General features: G+C 35.5%; 5 protein-coding genes across 5 annotated transcripts; 2 read left to right on the forward strand and 3 right to left on the reverse strand.

The window, feature by feature from the left end:
* Window positions 1-3,891: 3,891 nt before the first annotated feature.
* On the forward strand, window positions 3,892-5,465 carry RHIMIDRAFT_28031 (uncharacterized protein). The gene is made up of 5 exons (XM_023612897.1): window positions 3,892-4,416; window positions 4,472-4,580; window positions 4,625-4,782; window positions 4,836-4,953; window positions 5,007-5,465. The coding sequence occupies exons 1-5, from the start codon at window positions 4,248-4,250 to the stop codon at window positions 5,293-5,295; spliced, it is 843 nt and encodes a 280-aa protein (XP_023464676.1). The 5' UTR covers window positions 3,892-4,247; the 3' UTR covers window positions 5,296-5,465.
* A 111-nt stretch (window positions 5,466-5,576) lies between these two features.
* RHIMIDRAFT_239122 (E set domain-containing protein) lies at window positions 5,577-6,472 on the reverse strand (the record flags this gene model as incomplete). The annotated part of the gene is made up of 7 exons (XM_023609107.1): window positions 5,577-5,651; window positions 5,707-5,825; window positions 5,876-5,940; window positions 5,992-6,067; window positions 6,118-6,187; window positions 6,240-6,262; window positions 6,313-6,472. The coding sequence occupies 7 exons, from the start codon at window positions 6,470-6,472 to the stop codon at window positions 5,577-5,579; spliced, it is 588 nt and encodes a 195-aa protein (XP_023464677.1).
* An 843-nt stretch (window positions 6,473-7,315) lies between these two features.
* On the reverse strand, window positions 7,316-9,442 carry RHIMIDRAFT_258446 (uncharacterized protein). Its single transcript, XM_023611339.1, has 4 exons — window positions 9,065-9,442; window positions 8,489-9,013; window positions 8,317-8,439; window positions 7,316-8,265 (listed from the first exon to the last, which is right to left on the reverse strand). Exons 1-4 carry the CDS (start codon window positions 9,417-9,419, stop codon window positions 7,811-7,813), a joined length of 1,458 nt encoding a protein of 485 aa, XP_023464678.1. The 5' UTR covers window positions 9,420-9,442; the 3' UTR covers window positions 7,316-7,810.
* A 4,496-nt stretch (window positions 9,443-13,938) lies between these two features.
* On the reverse strand, window positions 13,939-14,334 carry RHIMIDRAFT_258449 (uncharacterized protein; the record flags this gene model as incomplete). Its single annotated transcript, XM_023611340.1, has 1 exon — window positions 13,939-14,334. A coding segment is annotated over exon 1 (307 nt), but the record flags the coding sequence as incomplete, so codon positions are not given.
* A 2,944-nt stretch (window positions 14,335-17,278) lies between these two features.
* RHIMIDRAFT_258452 (alpha-L RNA-binding motif-containing protein) lies at window positions 17,279-18,293 on the forward strand. Its single transcript, XM_023611341.1, has 3 exons — window positions 17,279-17,450; window positions 17,500-17,887; window positions 17,952-18,293. Exons 1-3 carry the CDS (start codon window positions 17,317-17,319, stop codon window positions 17,973-17,975), a joined length of 546 nt encoding a protein of 181 aa, XP_023464680.1. The 5' UTR covers window positions 17,279-17,316; the 3' UTR covers window positions 17,976-18,293.
* The last annotated feature ends 15 nt before the right edge of the window (window positions 18,294-18,308 follow it).

Below are 18,308 nucleotides of genomic sequence, written 5' to 3' on the forward strand. Positions count from 1 at the left end.
ACTGGGTGTTAGTAAGGGGGAAAAGGTGTTAGTAGTAAGGTTGAAAATAAGTTTTATAAGTAGAATTTGGTATTGTAGTGACCACCAGATCTTAAAATAGACATTGGTGATACTTACTAGCGCATATTTTTGAAGCGCAAGAAGCGACTATCAATCCATATAAGAGTGTGATACTTGGTATTCGTATAAATATTCTACAATAAGCACGGTTTTACCAATCAGTTTGACTTTACATTATTATTCATGCTATCTCCAGTAGTGCACATCACAGTATCAATTAATAATTCATAAAAAATAATGGTTAATTATGCAAATGCAGGATATTTTCTTGTGGTACGTGCATTATATTTGTGAATGCATATGAAAAAGCGATATGAATTGGTAGTGTACAATCCGGCTGGTGGATATTGTCGGTTACAAAAAAAGTTATTGTCGGTCGCAGAAAAATGAAATTGTTGGTTAATGCAAAGATAAGTAACTTTAGTATATTGGATTAAATAAAAATTATAATTGATAGTAGATAATGCCATCACAGTAGTCAAATAGAAAATATTCACTAATAAACATTTATCACACAGTCAATGCAGCTTTACATTGACATTGGGTCAATCTATATATCGAATGAATTTGGTCTTTCATTAAAGCTGCGTTAGTAGCATACTACTGACCGTAAACTTATATTCATGGCTCTGCATAATTCAATATCGCTGCGGTAGTAAATAGATATAGATACTTCATTCTATTTTACCTAAAATAAAGGGCTCAATTCACAATCTGGTTAATTCTACTGATTTTTGTTTTTATAATTTTTTATTTTCTGTGATCTGTATCTCAGATTCTTCGCCCACTACACTCCTTAAGCAACCAACTAGCATTTTATAGGCGCATGTCCATTGAAACTGAGGGTGATACATTATGGCTATGGCACTCACCAATTGTCATCTTCCGTCACCTGCTCCTACTCAAAGTTCAATAATAGAGGGTACTTGTATTGGAACAGCCAACTTTCTTACAGAAAACAGTTTGGTAACCACCCTTTTTTATATATTGCTTAATAAATCTGCTACATTATTAGACATTACTTTTAAACGTCGTAAATGCCATTGTTGTAATAATCAAAAAACCATTATTTTCAATCCACATGTTTTCCTGTAGTATCTGTAGCATATCCTTTGATAATCCAAAAACGCTTAAATCTCATACTAGAGATCAGCATTCTTCATCTCTGAGCATCTCCCTTTCCAACGGTATGTTGATCTGTTAGACTTTAATTAAATCTAGCAATTGAAAAAACACTTCCTGGCCAAACAACAACCATCTATAGACAGAGCAATTCAAGATGTTAGATGTAAATGCTTTCAGACTTTCTAAAATGTGCATTCAAAATTTTAGTCAGCAAATCATTTTTTTTTTTTTGGCTCATTCAAGTCCCCTAAACATGGATCAGTTCTTTTTTGATATCAATCAAGGAAAAGAATATAAAATATTGATTTATTGTTATGATACTTATGTGATATCCATGCTCAAGCATTTGGGAAAAACCTCTAGGAGTGACAGATCCACCCTCTTCAGTTTCCTGCCGTAATTGCCTTTGCTGTTTGTTCTATACCAAAAGTATGCACCCAGTAACATGTCACTACAATTAGCAAAACATTGAATTAGCAAAACTTGGGTATGTCTCTGATGTTATTGATGGCGTAGTATTATATACTGCAAAGGGTATGTATAAGTATGGATTGATTAAGAATAGATGTTGTCAAGACACTAGCTCTGTTGAGGGCGCTGTCCGTGAGCATCATTAGGAAATATGCTTCTTACAACGCTAGACCTCGTTTAACGGATGCTGTCCTAGCGGACTAGCATTATATCACAACCTAGATATTGGATCTCGAAATCGCTATGGCCAAGTGTATCGCTCGCACTATTGTCGTTAACTGTTAGAATCTATCAACTTACTCAAGATTAAAAGTTGGCTACACTCCGACATTCGACTAGACTACGTTCTCTGAGTTCATAAACTTAATGCCATTAAAGGTTCAAGAAAACATCATGGCTTTCTTCATTAAAGTGTAGCGCACAGGTGTCGCTGAAATTCATGAAGTAGATAGTCGCCAAACATCTTTGTATATCAATTTTAAACGCGAGCGGCAGTTGTAGACAGGCAAATCACTCTTTTGGATTATGGGCCGCTTGTAACTTTTATTCGATGCACCACTGTCTTCAATTTGCTCAATACTATAGATAAAATACTCATTCATGATACTTCAAGAAAAAATTGAATATGTTACGAAATTTTAGTGGTTTATCTAAATCACTGTCGAATATGGCCATAACAAATTATGTGTATGCTGCTTCTGCCGATGAGAATTTCTTTATGTTGTAATATATAATAGACTTTTATTGATATATGTGAATTTAAGCATAAAGGAATAATATCATAAGGTACTATAAAATTATCATGACACTGGACATCATGGCGTTGGCATAGACTTGATCAGAGTGGGGGAGGACTGGTGTTCCATTGAATTTATATCAAAAGTTGGACGTGTAATTAATTTTACACAATCTTCGACACGAAACTATGGAAAAAACTAAAGTCAGTATATCTTGCGTACTTGTTGGTACCTCTATTTGGTTTTTCTAATCTTCATGACCAACGGCATTGCTAGTACCTCCAACGTTTTTGGGAAAGTATTGACATTACAGCCAACTTCGAAACTCTTCGATCGAGTTAAGCGGCATACGTATCCTTTTGGGTGGGTTGTAGTAAGAAACTCAATGACCAAAGCTAGCTCTAATAATCAGTAATAAAATAAAGGTGATTTTTCAAGCACTTACCACTTTGGATGCATCCTTCAACTCCAATCTGCTTAATTTTTTGCACATCCCAATCAACATATTCGCGCAAGTCAAATAGCATATCTTTCAACATTCTTGGAAGCTTGATTGTGGATTCATAATAGTATTTTTTGTCAGCAGGCCCATTATAATATGAAGCGGCCTCACATGCACCAAACTTCAACGGTTTCCTCCACCGGAAACAATACGAATCGACATATCAGGCTTTGGTCCTGTTTTTTCTCTCTCAAATCTTCCTTGAGTTGTACGTTTCCTTATGTGACTAGAACTACTTGCGAGGTCATCCCTATACGAACGTTCAATAAAATAGCAGGATATATTCGAGTTGGTGGTTTACTTAATTTTGAGCATACCTGACACAGCTTATTCTATCAACGTTGTCATAGAAGCTATCGACGAGCGGGACCCATATGTGGCTGTTATACTATGATTCATCCTGTTCTACCAGAAGAGGATTGGGATTTTTCTGATATTTGTGTAGTCTTATTGTTTATCAGTTATGAGGTATTGGTTGTTGTTGTTGTTAGTACTCGGTAGTGTGTAGAATAAAAGCAAAGAAGTGAAGAGTCTTTGTTTTATCCTTTTATTAGAAGTGAGAGAGAAGAGCTCATAGCAAAAAGAAATTAGTGGGCGAAGAATCTGAGATACAGATCACAGAAAATAAAAAATTATAAAAACAAAAATCAGTAGAATTAACCAGATTGTGAATTGAGCCCTTTATTTTAGGTAAAATAGAATGAAGTATCTATATCTATTTACTACCGCAGCGATATTGAATTATGCAGAGCCATGAATATAAGTTTACGGTCAGTAGTATGCTACTAACGCAGCTTTAATGAAAGACCAAATTCATTCGATATATAGATTGACCCAATGTCAATGTAAAGCTGCATTGACTGTGTGATAAATGTTTATTAGTGAATATTTTCTATTTGACTACTGTGATGGCATTATCTACTATCAATTATAATTTTTATTTAATCCAATATACTAAAGTTACTTATCTTTGCATTAACCAACAATTTCATTTTTCTGCGACCGACAATAACTTTTTTTGTAACCGACAATATCCACCAGCTGGACTGTACCTGTGTAGTGCCCTAAATTAAAATCGGCGTGATTGCGTCACTATGGAAACAACAAACAAAGTTATTAAACTTTATTGACAACCTATTTAATATCATATGAAAGAAAGTAAGATAAAGAATATAGCAGCAAAAATCATATGACATCCTTATATTTTGGCTCTACTTCATCTCACTTTTGATCCTTGTTACTGTGTACGCCACGGCATCGGGAGCATCGGTGTAACATACGGGGATTAAATTAGTTTTCTCTCAGCGAACTGGTGCCTTAACTTGAAACTCTTTCCACCCTTAAATTTAGAAATGAGCAACATCAACTACAATGCACTGAATCAATCAATACAGCGCCATGACAGCAGTTACTATCAGCCTATAATTCTACCAGATCCACTTGAGCGTTACGGCTCTGCTCATCTTGACCAAGATATTTTTGGAATTTCAGTTTCTAGGTCAACCAAAGATCAGCAAATGGGTAAGTGTGCAGGACCAACCAAAAGCTTGAAATGACTAATAAAAGGAGAGAATAGCTTTTGTAAGAAAAGTTATATTAATAACCGCAAGTCAGCTCTTATCTATATCGTGTATGACGTTTTTTATTGTTAAAGTCTATCCATTGTTTCAGTGGCTTAAAGATAGGTAAGCAAGTTACATACATATTTTCGTGTTTATTAACTTTATAGTGTGTATGTTTGGTGGATACCTCTTTTACCTGCCGCTATAGTTGCGGCAATCATGTTATGGCAACTCTGGACGCAGTATTTTCAGTTATCACCGAGGAGTAGAACTGTGATGTTATCCATCTATAGCGTGTCGATGTCTATTGCAGCTTCACATATGAGTAAGCACATAAAGATGTTATAATACACAGTACACTTATACAAACTATAATAGTATCAAAGTTAATTTACAAGGAAGGTATTCTAGTGGTCATGATGTCTACATTTGGTCTCTTTTGTTTACTCTTTTATACTTTGCAAAAGAAGTTTCCCTTCTCTGGAGCATTTCCATTGTAAGTTTTTTATTTTATTTTATTGCATCCATTTAATAACAAATGGGATATAGTGTCTGTAGTCTAGGTTCTATCTGCCTAAGTTCTCTATGGTTTAGACATCTATATGAGATGGACCCGTTAGAAATTATATTCCCAATCGCAGTTTCCAGTTTGACATGCATCTATGTGATACTCGAACTTTATTTTATTATGAAGAATGTTATGTCTGAAGATTATATCCTTGCCAACATATATCTCTTTGTTGATTTTGTATATCCAATTCGATTTATACACCACTTTTGTGAATTGACAGACAACATGAATGTATTCCCAGAAATCCTATACCCAGGAGATGTTTAATAGATTATTTATATTTAATTAAAGTGGAAGCGATGGTTGCCTATGAAACCCTTTCTAATTTAGGCTAAACCACTGGTCATGACAATCAGAAAAAAAAAACTCATGTCGACAAGCCCGGAAGTTCCGTTTTGGAGAGAGAAAAGAAAATGTTCTCGAAAAAGCTTAATTTACTTTACATAAAAAAAAGGAGACTTACGAACAAAAAAAAAAAAATAGTAACAAAGAAACATCTCTTTTGGTATTTGTTTTTTTAATATGTAAAAAGGATATTCTTCAAGGTTTTACCAATCCTTCTTGATATCAAAGAACCAAGTCCATTCCATATGTGTAACATTATCATCATCGATGAATTTGCTCTATTAAGGAGGTGATGAGTTGCTCAAAGAAAAAACAAAAAAAAGGGGGCGTTACCTTTGCTTCATAATGGCCTCTGGCAAGAAGACCTGAAGGAGCTTCTTCAAGTTGGAATTTCTTTTCGTATGAATTGGCTGAAGGACCATAGCTTCCGATCATTTCTTCAGTCTTGTCAACTAATAAAAACATTAATTATCAAATCATATAAAATAAACATGAAACATACCTCGGATACCCTTTCTCTTCACAACCTGCAAGTATTTCAAACCGGATACGACATCATGTTGAACTCTTTAAAGGATATAAATAGCTAGCTTATTTGGACGAGTTTTTTCTTTTTACCTGAATTTGACCTTCATGCGGTATTCGACACCTTCCTTGATAGTAAAAGGTGCAGACTTGGCTGCTTCAACAGCCTCTGTTGAATATGTTAATACCAGATGCTGTGGACTAAAAAAAGTGACTTACGGGGAGTAGATAAATCGACAATAACATCAGGACGACCTTCGACTTCAAGAGCAATATGTTCGACGATAACCTACGTGTTTAAACTTAGTTTGACAATCAAAAGAAAACAAGAATAAGCATACTCGACGATGATCATCAGAGGGACCTGAATGATGATTAATATAAGTATAAAGAAGGAGGGGGAATATCACTTACCATTTGTAGCGTTATTCAAACCAAGAGATTCCTTCCACTTCTTCAAACTCTCATCTTGAGCGTCCAAACTCTGGTATTCTTCAAGGGTCTTTTTTTCACCTGGCTTATAACCTGTAGTTTGTGTGGGTGCAAGCTCATCTTCTTCGTGATGGTCAGTCATGGTATACGAGCTTGTTTATGGAAATAAATATGGGAAAAAAGAAAAAAAAAAAAAGAAAAGGGCGAGGTGCTTCAAACGTAGCTAAAAAAAAAGACGGAGTTTAAAGGTTTTATTTAGGAAAGCTCAAAAAGTAAATTGACCAACAAGAAAGGATATGTCCTATTTTAAATGGCGAAATAGAAGCAATAACACTAAAGTGAATCAGCAAAGAGCCAAGGATATCATTGAATAGTTTATTTTTATTATATTTGAATGGTTAAAGAAAGAGAGGAGAAAAGGAAAGAGGAGGAAGTATCACTCGTCTATAAGCTAGATGAGAGCCAATAAGGGAGAGGATGAACGGCCCCCTTTTTTTCTTTTTTAAACATAACGAAAAGGTGTTCTTGATGCTCTGGACTTGTCAGCCAACTCACTGGACATGGATACACAAGTTGAAGCTTTGCCAGATGACATAGCATTTGTTTGTTTATCCAATAATTGGTTGTGATACTGTTTTGCGAAATGCTGGAGCGAAAAGGATAGAAAAGGATAGGTGACAACAGAGAATTTCAATGATATTACCTGTAAACAGCAAAGCCATGTGCTTGATCCTCGAGGTTAAGAGAGGTCGTAGTAGATGACCGGAGTTTGATGGATAAAAAGGTTGGAAGGTGCACAAAAAGGGACAAAAACGATCCAAAGTGCTGACAGTTTAATATCTTTTGCCAGGAGAGCATGTTACTTTATACATCATGTGACTAGAATAAAAAAAATGGTATAATATAGCGATGTTATGGGGAAATATAGGCACCTTGGCCGCAATTTAAAGAGTATCTTGACTGTGGTACCATAGTTTGTAGTAGGGAATAATTGTGATCAGTGTATTTTCTCGATCCTTCCATCCCTGCAGAGCCTTTTATGTAATTAATCCAGAGTTGATCAAATATTTATGCTTTTTCTAGACCGGTTATCAATAGAGTTTAGATTCCTTGTTAGGATAGAGGCACTAAGACTATAATGCTACAAGGAATTTATAATAGGCTTTTTGCTTTATGTCCCTTTATTCATTTACGTGGAAAATATGCAATTATATTTTATCAGTAAATACAGATATTTACCTCTCTATTCAATATATTCGATAATGCAACAGTCCTTGACATACTTGTAGACACTTGGGCTTTATACCATGATGCTTATTAAAAGTTTATAGTATTACTATGTTACGCCAATACAAAATAACCCTTTTTTAGAATATCCGTGACATGTTGAATTGCCGTTTAAAGCCGTTATGTGTTATGCTCGCGCGACTTTATAAAAAAAAAGAGATGTGTAATGTATTTCGCTTTATTGTTCAAAAGATCAAGAAGCAACGACGGTCAATTTGCCTAATTGGACAGCTGCTTCAAAACTTTCGGTTGTCAAATCTGTTAGTTGGTTTCCATCCTTTTTATATAATAACTGAACCGGGAAGCCCAGTCGACTTGTTACTTTGTTTTGTAAAAACTCTAATGTGCTCGGTACTGGCACTTTGATGGCGAATATTTCATCCTTGTAAACTATTTTGACTTTGATTGTTGGTTTGGCTGTTGAAGAAGAAGAAGATGACGTTGCTGTTACTGCTGTATCGCTAACCGTATTGACTGTAGATGATTCGTTGGGATGAGTAGATCGTCCTTGACTAGGATCTACGTCTGTTTCGACATCGCCTTCATGAATACCAAATAGTTGATCTTGAACCCACGTGCTTTCCGATAGATATTTTGGTAATTTTAATAAATCTGCACAGTATGTAGATAGATCTCTGGCTCGTTTCTCTTTAGATCCCTTATTAGTATATCGTATTACCATTTTTAGTTTTTATTTACCTGTTATTTCATCATCCACTGTGTCTAATGGTCCTGGCATATAAGGCAATATCCTCTCTTGATCTCTCTTCCCTGCTTCAGCTGGAAATTCTTGTAAAAAGTTAATTTGAAAGTCATAAAAATCTATGATTTTGTAAGATATGATCCATATGTCTAATTCTCATTCTTTTACCTTCGTAAAGTCGATATAAAACTCGATACTTTCCATTCTTTAAGCGTGCAAAGACAATAAACCAGTATTGATCTGCTTCTAATATATAAGAGTCGATATATGCTGATACGACGATAGATCCTTCATCATGACGTGAACTTGATGAAATAGACGTAGCAAAATAATCTCCATAGACATCATCTTCCTCAGTAATTGTCATTTGCTGCATCTGGTTTTCTAGTTTACCCAAAGGCATACTCGACACTTCATGCCCTAATCCTTGTTTCTTCCAACTGTCTACATTTTGAGGTGTGTGATTGCTTGTTGCTATAGATCGTCCAGTAGAAGCGTCGCGAATGTCTACATATTTAACTGGAATCAAGCCAGGGCCACCTAGACGTTCGATCGGTTTCGCCACATACCATTCGGGATTAGGTTGTGCAATCACAATGATTGATTCTCCTGTCTTTGCGCTTAATTCATCTGATCTTTGTGCGTGGAAATCGTAGAGGACAACTCCATACAATGGCTGAGATTTATGTTGAGCTAACAATGATTGAATATACATGAGAAATATAAGCCTCACATCAATAATACCTTCATTATGATCTGCTAATCCCTTCTTTGACCTCGAATCAGTCATTGCTCTTTCATCTTTTTCTAATACTTGGAAATATTGTATCGGCACTATACCACGTGAATTTGTGATGGGATTAAACGCCTCATAGAAATAATGATCTCCTTCTCTTCCTGTCACTAGAAAGAAATCGCCTCGTTTAAATGAAAGCTCATTTGGACTTTGTGCATGATAGTCATATAAAGCTTTAATCGCTTTGTTGGGTGTTGATAGTGTGGTTTGCATAACAGGTGTCGATATTTTGTTTTTCACTACTGAAAGCCGAGCAGTCCTTAAGCTACGTGGAGGCTTTACTTTTTCTTTTGGTAAAAACATTGCTTGTTTGATAATAAAAAAAAATAGAAAGAGAAAGAAGAAAAAAGGAGAATGACCAACGAGAAAGAAGTTCAATCTGGCTGGGTCACAATTAAGTTACACACACTATATGTTGACTGCTGGTTGCCCCCGGATGATCGCCGGACTGTAAAGCACACAATAAGAGTCTGTGTTACATGACAACCATTCAAGGGAAAGATTACTTTTTATTAAAGTAAGCATTGTTATCATGTCCTCATACAGCTCAACAAAAGGGTTGGTAGACTTTTTATCGCATGTTGGTAATTCTTTTGCTCTTTTTGATCGTTTGTGTTAGGAGGCACTCATAAGTAAAAGCCGGGGACTTTCACAATTCCATCTAAACCCGAATCTAGGTACTTGTAATTGAAAGTAACGTTACAACACTCCATTCTACGAGCTTATTTTAAAATTAGAAATAGATAAGACACAAACCATGGAATTTTTAGCAGCTATTGGACTCACTGCTTATAAAGTACTCAACGCTGCTTAACAATTAAAGATAGAAGCATTCTATATACAGTTTAAGAAGGAGAATGAGAAGTATGACAATAGAAACAGTAGTAGCATCTTTTTCTGTAGCAGATACAAACTTGATATCAGTAAACATCATTGCATCTATTAAATACAGTATAGATAACGCATACAAGGCAAGGTATGGTTTACTTGAAAAATCTTGCTCTTCATAAGAGCAGTTCATTTTGAACAAGAATATTATTTTTTTATACAAGTTTGAATGTTACTAAAAGTAGTCATTTATGATTGGATAATTAGAAATACTGAATAGTATAACGTAATGGGCTTTTTATCACATAACACAGGACAGACATGGCCATAGCTTTAGCTTAAGCCATGATCAGATATTATATTCAGGATAGGTTTGTATTCAAGTATATAGAATATGTTGATCATAAAGTCAAAGATCAGCCAAAACTACACTGATACGTTTTAGATGATAAAGTATTTCAGTAATGATTATTTTTTATTGAACTCGTGCTTTTTTCAGTTCTTTATCTTGGTTCAATATTATTTGATATTAAACCAAGATAAATTAACAGGATTCACCACGAGAAGGTAAAAGCATAAGAATCCCAAAAAAATATTCCCCAGATAAAGTACGACAAAAGATCGAATAAAAACTTCCTTTGTTATGGGATCGATGCCGAATGGAGTTGGAGGAGCAATAATGAAGATCTTGGTGGGTAGTATGCAATCTATGACAATAACAAGAATGCGTGTGGCGAAAGGGAAAGAGCTAGAAACGGGAAACTTGTATGCGGCCAAGTAGTATAAATAAGGAAAAGATCACAGTGCAGAGAGGGAGAGGAGATAAATGGCTTGAGGACTGTTGTTTGCCAGTGTTTTACGGTGTTGATCTGAAATTGATGTTGATTTATTGGGTAGCTGAGGATTTTGAAAGTGATATTGCTTATGCTGAACGGAATGTTGTTGTTGTGGAGTCAAAGGCGATCTATCTACGGCATTGAGAAGTTGCAGATGATTTTGAGCGCTAAGACTCAATTGATAAGATTGATTGTTTGTGTTTCCGACGGAGAGCGTTAAGTCGACTTCAGAAGATTATTATATCATTAGGTTCTTGTGCTGGATGTGTTGTTATTCCAGTAGCATTAGTGTTGTCAAGGCTAGCTATTTTAATGGTGAAATTATGGAGCGCTGGGATCAATTAAAAGATAATTGTGGACGATATTTCTTCCCGAGTGATCTTGTTGAGATATTTGCTGGTCATAGATATTGAAACTGGTTTCAAGGTATATAAAATGGGTCGGTTGGTGCAGTCTCTTGGCCCGGGTTTTAATAACTGGTTTTTGAAGGAAAATCGTTGATTTTGTTGGTAATCAAAGTATTGTTGTATGTTATGGAAGACGGAAGCGTTGATTTGATAGATGCTCTTTGTAAAAATTCGCCGTAGTCCTCCATTCGTCATAACGTAGGTAATGTACTGTGCCTGAATGGTAACATTGTATTTTAGATTCTATGATATAGTTTCTTCGCAAGGTATATTTGATGCAGAGACTGTATATTGATCTTGTTTGCTGATATAAGCAATGAAATGTATCGCCTATGTGTATTATTGTAGCTTTGGTTTGTTGCTGTAGACGCGTCTACAATGCCAAATATACTGATTCCTATTCTCTCCAATTGATTGATTTGGGGTGCGTCCATTTTTGTCCAAAAACGAAAAGATGTTTGTTGTTGTGTAATGTAAGATTGGGCTGTAAGTCATACTGAGATAGTATTTCATTGCTTGAATATGCTGTGTTGATCCTGTTGATAAACTGTTTATTTCATGAGTCATATCAATTACCATGTGTAATATTGTGCTGGAAGAATAAAGTCAGAGCCGCGGATATTGTTGGACGCGAAGAGTATTAAGAGAGTTTCGATATCTGAGCACCGCCTGCGCTCATGTCCTTGGGTGATATGGTAGAAGTACTATCGGGCGATGATGCTATGACTCATTGTGTGATATATGATATTGGAAGGAGATTGAGTATTCTGGCTGCGTATTGTTCGTGATGTTTTGCTATAGTTACTGAGTTTTTTACTGCGAGATACAGCATATCTTCTGCTTAGGTGAATAAGTTAGTGGTCATTGTGCTCAGTTGTATGCTGAGGCGCATATGTCAGGTTGGTGTCAGAGATGTATTCCTTTAAGGCTTAATACAGATAGTAGGTCTTTTGTCTTTCTTCGGTATCGCGAAGATCGAAAAGTAACAAGTGGACATTATTGAATTTACCGCTTTGATTACTGACTTGTGGTGAGTTCCAGGGCGCTTACCGAAGAAAGATTGCTCGTTCTTGTGTACATAGTGTTACAGGAGTTCATTTGGCTGAAGATGATGAAGGCGTATGGAAAAGGGCTTTGAGCTTGTTTATGATAATATGGTTGATCTGTTGATTACTCTTATTCGGATCCATTCAATGGAGAGCCTGTCGACCGTTGGCTGCTGCTGCTATTGTTGTTGTTGCTACTGCTGCTGTTGCTGTTTGCTGTTGTTATCGTTTTGCTGTTACTGTTGCTATTGCTGATTTAAGAAGTTATGTTCTCTGATGGTAATATATGGTGGAAACTGATATTGTAAGCCTTTTTATCGTGCTTTTTCGTAACATATATGTTGAATATTGCTGAACAGTTGATGCTTAAAAGTCTATTAAGCATGTTTTAGAATGCTCCGAGGTATATGCAAATGACACCAGCGTATTCTTAGGATGTAGCCTGTGTATTCCATAATCATATACAGACACTTTTCTGGCGTTAGAGTTGTTGCCTTTTATTCTGATCTATAAATTGGTGTATCTGATGGTCCAAAGGTATTCTGCCACCTCTTTCTAGCTTGAGCTTGTGTACTGGTATGCTTTTGGCATAGTATATGAGTAATGATTATTATGCTCATGAATAGGAGAATATTGACAATTAGTTGCCACCCTCTGTTCATCGAGCGGTGCTGTCGCCTTTGAATAAGTTGAATAATCATTATTCAAATTGGTATCTGCTTTATAAGGAATATATCTACTTTATATGGGTGCTATAATCCCATATCAGCTGTTGTTGCTGTTGTGCGATCTATTATAAAAGTTCTTGTTTAAATAATGCAGCTTAAATATTAGCGTTAGTAAGCAAGGTATGTATAGAATGAAGAATACTTAGATGTCAATAATAAAGTGATAGAAAGAAAACAAGATACAAATTGCTGCTGGATGTCTTCCGCTTGGAGTATTCTGCGCTCGTACGGTCAAAATTGAAAAATGTATTTAAATAATTTCGACAAGCACTGCACTGCATTCTGATGTTATGATAAAGAGAAAAAGGTTTAACAAAATGGCTCTAGCTGATGACATACAAGACCAGTAAGCATAATATGCCTTTCGCTGACATTGTAGTAGATAACGTTACTGTAAGGAAGATACACTGTTGACATTTAATACTGACGGTACCTGAATAAAAATGATCTTTGCATGAATCAACGAAAAACTATAGAATTAATGAGGAGCATTTTGCTTCCATTGGCAACTTCATAACTGCATCGTGAGGCTGCTATTCGTTCTCTGCATGTCTGACAGGTACGGTAAGCTGAGTTGCTTTTCAAACCCATACCACAGGCAGAACAGTTAGTTGGGATTCCAGTAGCAACGTTGTTCATTACTATTATTATTTCTAATGAATGTAAGAAAAGAAAAAAGAAGGACGCCAATGAAATGTTTATAGACAGAATCTAATTAGTGGTCTATTTTAGTGATATACAATCTTTTCAGACAGTAAAGTCGCATTTTTGCAATGTTTATAATACAATTTATACGAAAAGGTGACAAGAGCATGATGTCTCTTTCAGGAAATAGTGTTGCGGTATTTTTATTCCCTTGAAAATAAGCTCAAGTGCAGCCATAGATAGATGTTGAAAAGTTTTTTTGGAGATAAAAAATTTATAAGCAGGCCAACGTTTGCCTTATTTGCGATAAATGAAAAAAAAAAAAAAAATCCCGTTGGTCTTGTGTTTATAAAGTAAAAAGAACTTTCTTTTATTACTATTTCATCAGTTCAATGTAAACATTGTTCAGCTCAAAGTGAGCAAGAGCGTTACATATTATGAAATATCTATGCTCAGCAGCCAAGTGTTTCCAAAGCGCAGCCCCTTCTTCATTTGTTATAGTCTTTGGAATCCCGTTAGCACATACTTTGATGTATTGATGCTCATTTCGTGTTTTTACGGATACAAGATCCATCGTTGAAATTTTTGCAAAATCAAACGCGTTATCCGTAGTCAATGATAACTTTTGCAAGGATAAATTACCCAAGTGTATCAGCCTATGTCTAAAGTTTTGAGGATTGCCATTCATACTGGTTTTGTACAGATGTAACTCTTTCAAGTTTGGAAAAAATATAGCAAGCTTCGTGGCAAAATCAGGATAACATATGGAGCATTCAAAACGCAAAATTTGTACTGATTCATAAACACAGTTATAAGTATTCTGTAAGCAGTGCCAGCGAAAAGTCAATTCCTGCAAGTTACAAGCCTTTTCTATAAATAAAGCGACAGTTTTTGACATAGTGTGCCCTATATATTCTTCTTCTAAGCACAGTTTATGAATGTTTGGCATTTTGCTGCTTGTAAAATCATTCTTTGCGATAAGACCATTAAACAAATATGAAGGTATGCTGATTTGACATTCTATTGTATGATTCCATGACTTGCGTAAATCTATGATGAGAACTGAGGAACTGGTTACTGTCCATTTAATAGAGTTGCATGCTTTAAGCTTAGAAGGACAACAGGCGACGTTGAGACAGTCATCGATCATTGTGTATATTTGTTCATTATTATCCCTGTATCTTACTTCTGCTTTTAATGTTAAATAAACGACTTCCTTCTGAGGTGTAAACAAAAAATCCTTTAGCTGCTTATAGATTTCAATAAAGTTTGCTTGTATCGATGTTATTTCGACCCAAAAGGCTACATATGAAAGGTTGACCAAGCTTGCAGTAATATAATCAACCAACACCTTGGGTATCAAAGAACGGCATTTAACATTTAAAGTCTTCAATGAGGGACATATAGCAAAGTCAACAGCCAAGCTTGAATTATCGTTCATGTTGGTATACAGGTCTATTTCGGTTAAATTGGAGCATGTATTACAAATGAACATGAAATCTTGTATGTCTGTGATAACTGCAGTTGAAGGTAAAGCCAGCTCTTCAAGTAATGGAAAGTCTATTACAAAATGAAAATCCTGAATGTCCTTGAGCCATCGTATGACCTTGATAGTGTCTTTATACTTGTAGTAATAATCCAATGTAAACCTTTGATTTTCAGTATTTCGATCAAGCCTACGAAGCTTCCATTTTATATTATCATCAACTTCAAGCAAGTAATAATACAAACTGCCTCTAAAAACAGACAAGGAAACGCTAACCGATGTAACCTCGGGGCAATATTTGACAAATTTTTCAAAGTCTACTAATGCTATGTACTCATCAAATATCCTTCTGCTCCTACCAGTAGTGACTCGTTTGACATATTTCCCAATCTGAACAAGTTGACCAGATGCTGGATTTGCGTGAAAGCTTATGAATTTGCCAATTTGAGATGTGTTATTGATTTGAATACTACGAAAAAGGTACGGCGTAGTCAAAAGATACCACAATACACAAACAAGTCGACAATTTTTAAGGGTTTTTCTTTCTGTGTGTTGAAAGACAAGATCAAGTATATCTGTTGGTAGCTGATAGATTGTTGTCATCGTCATGAGACGCTGTAATAAGGTAAGAAAGAAAGAAAAAATGTTCCAAAACAACAAAAAGGGCACAGCCTCGTCTACCCTGTATTGTGTTACTACTGAAATGTGTGACATTTAGTGGATTCGATACTTATTGACGACAGCTTTGTTGTTAGTTAAGTATGATAATAAATATATCTAAATACTCATACTTCTTCTAGTTTTCTGTATAAATTTTGGTTTGTAAACCCACAAAGAAAGAAAGATACTATAATAAAAAAGGGGTACAGTCTAGTGTAACTATCGTCTTTAAGACGAGTTTTCGCTACTAGAGGGTTGCATAAATTGGATGATCTTTTATCCAGTTAACCAGGCATAAGTATAGTTTAAGACTACACTAGCCGCTTCCAACTCGCTATGCTCGTTTTTGCGCATCGTCGTGCTGCCGCAGACTTAAGGACTTCTTAGAAAGGGCTCTTTCTTAAGCTGAAGAACAGCTTAAGCTAACCTGCAGTCAACATCAGAGATTAGCACTCTACTTTTGGCCTTCGCGAAGATTTTTCTATATTGAGTTCCCAGGTATCAGCACCTTTCGGGTTTGAAAATGCTTCCTCTTCATTAATCTTCGAAGGATACTTTCTGTCACACAATTTCCTCACTGCAGACGAAATCTGGTCCGTGCTTACTTCTTTTGTTCCGATACACGAGCAAACCACAGTCGATACGGACGTTCTTAGTTTTTTTTTTTTTTTTGGTACGGGTATCGCAACTGCATGGAAAGGTCGCCGGTGTTGCACCTTCGATGACACTCTGTGGTACACCACTACAGTCTTCAACAATTTTGAACTGGAACATAGTGGATTTCTATCGCCTTTGCCTTTTGAACGGAAATCATCTTCCATTATAGAGCTATAATTTATTTTTTAAAAAATTTGTTAAATAAAGTTCACACTTCATACAAAAAAAGATATTAGTAGTATTGGTGATAGTGATTGCTTAAGAGTTAAGTTCATTGGCTAGGTTCGGAAATCTTCTGAACATGAAGCTAAAGAAGAATACGCCTAAATATTACTATGGTAGATAAATTAAAATGTCGAGCCATAGCTGACAAGACGTTTGTTTCACTAACTCCAAGGCAAATTAGCCTATGTCTGAGCGTGATAAATAAGGTACTATTTCGTTCGCCGGCGCCGGTGGCAACGCAGCTGATAAAGCATATGTATAAAATGATTGACCTCATACGTTATCCAGATATGATCGGATATAATCCTGGTCACTTTAGACTTTGCAAGTTTTTCTACGTTTGTAGAAATCTTGTAAACCATTTTATGGTAAATCTTAAAGATAGTGGCATATTGTGAATGAAAAAATCTAATCGTGTTAATTAAAGACAACAAAATCATATTCAAGTTATGTCTAGATAGGCTTCCAGTGGTTAGCGAAGTAGAAGTGTACGACATAAGCCAGCTTCTGGAAGATGAAGATTGTATTAGTAAATTTGATTGCCGCAAAGGTCAAATAAAACCTTCAGAGTTCATCCTAAATCGTAATCAAAGGAGGGCGGAGTATAAGTGACTGCTTTATCTTTTTTCTCTTTTCTCAAGTATCTCTGAGAAAAAAAAGGGCTTCTTCTTATACAAACAATATGAGACAATTAAAGCACCATGAACAAAAACTGTTAAAAAAAGTGGACTTTCTTCAATGGAAGAAAGACGACACACTTCGTGAAATAAAAGTGATTCGTAAATACTTTTTGCAGCAGAGAGAAGATTATCACAAGTAAGTAACAATGATTGACACAATACGCAGCCAGCTTATATGAATTTAGATACAACAAGTTAGTTGGAAATATTATATCTTTAGCAAACAAGATCTCTTTGTTAGATCCTCGAGATCCTTTCAGAACACAACAGGAAAAGGCTTTATTGGAGAAATTGTACAACATGGGCATTGTGAATGCAACCACCAAATTTTCAGATTGCCGTAAAGTGACAGTATCCGCATTCTGTCGTAGACGTCTGCCGATTGTTATGTGTAGATTAAAAATGGCTGAAACTGTAAGAGAAGCAGTGACATTTGTTGAACAAGGTCATGTTCGTGTTGGGCCTCAAACAATTACAGATCCTGCATTCTTGGTTACTAGAACAATGGAAGATTATGTTACATGGGTAGATACATCAAAGATAAAGAGAAAGATTATGAAATACAACGACAAGGTAATCTTAGAAGTTGTGTGTGTGTGCGTATGTTGATATTTAACCTCTTTTTATTCTTTTATAGCTGGACGACTACGATCTTTTATAAATTTTAAAGCATATCCCATTCATACATACGACTAATAAAATGTATCATCATTTACACGCATTATTGCTATATCAATGGAATATCTATATAAGCGCTTCGGATTTCATATTATCCTCGTTACCATCAAATAGATACACAACGTGTCTTATTTTATTCTTCTAAATTGTACAGACTATTTGAAAAAACTTCATTAAGTTGAATATGCCAATTTCGTTTTTGCAAGCTTGTAAAAGTCATTAGGGAAAGCAGCGTTGGACAACATTTATGTAATGGTATTGACATCTTTGCGCGTATTTATTACCTTATTACAGGCGTCTGATTTTCATCAACTAC

Source organism: Rhizopus microsporus (assembly GCF_002708625.1).
Source record: "Rhizopus microsporus ATCC 52813 unplaced genomic scaffold scaffold_12, whole genome shotgun sequence".
NCBI lineage: Eukaryota > Fungi > Mucoromycota > Mucoromycetes > Mucorales > Rhizopodaceae > Rhizopus > Rhizopus microsporus.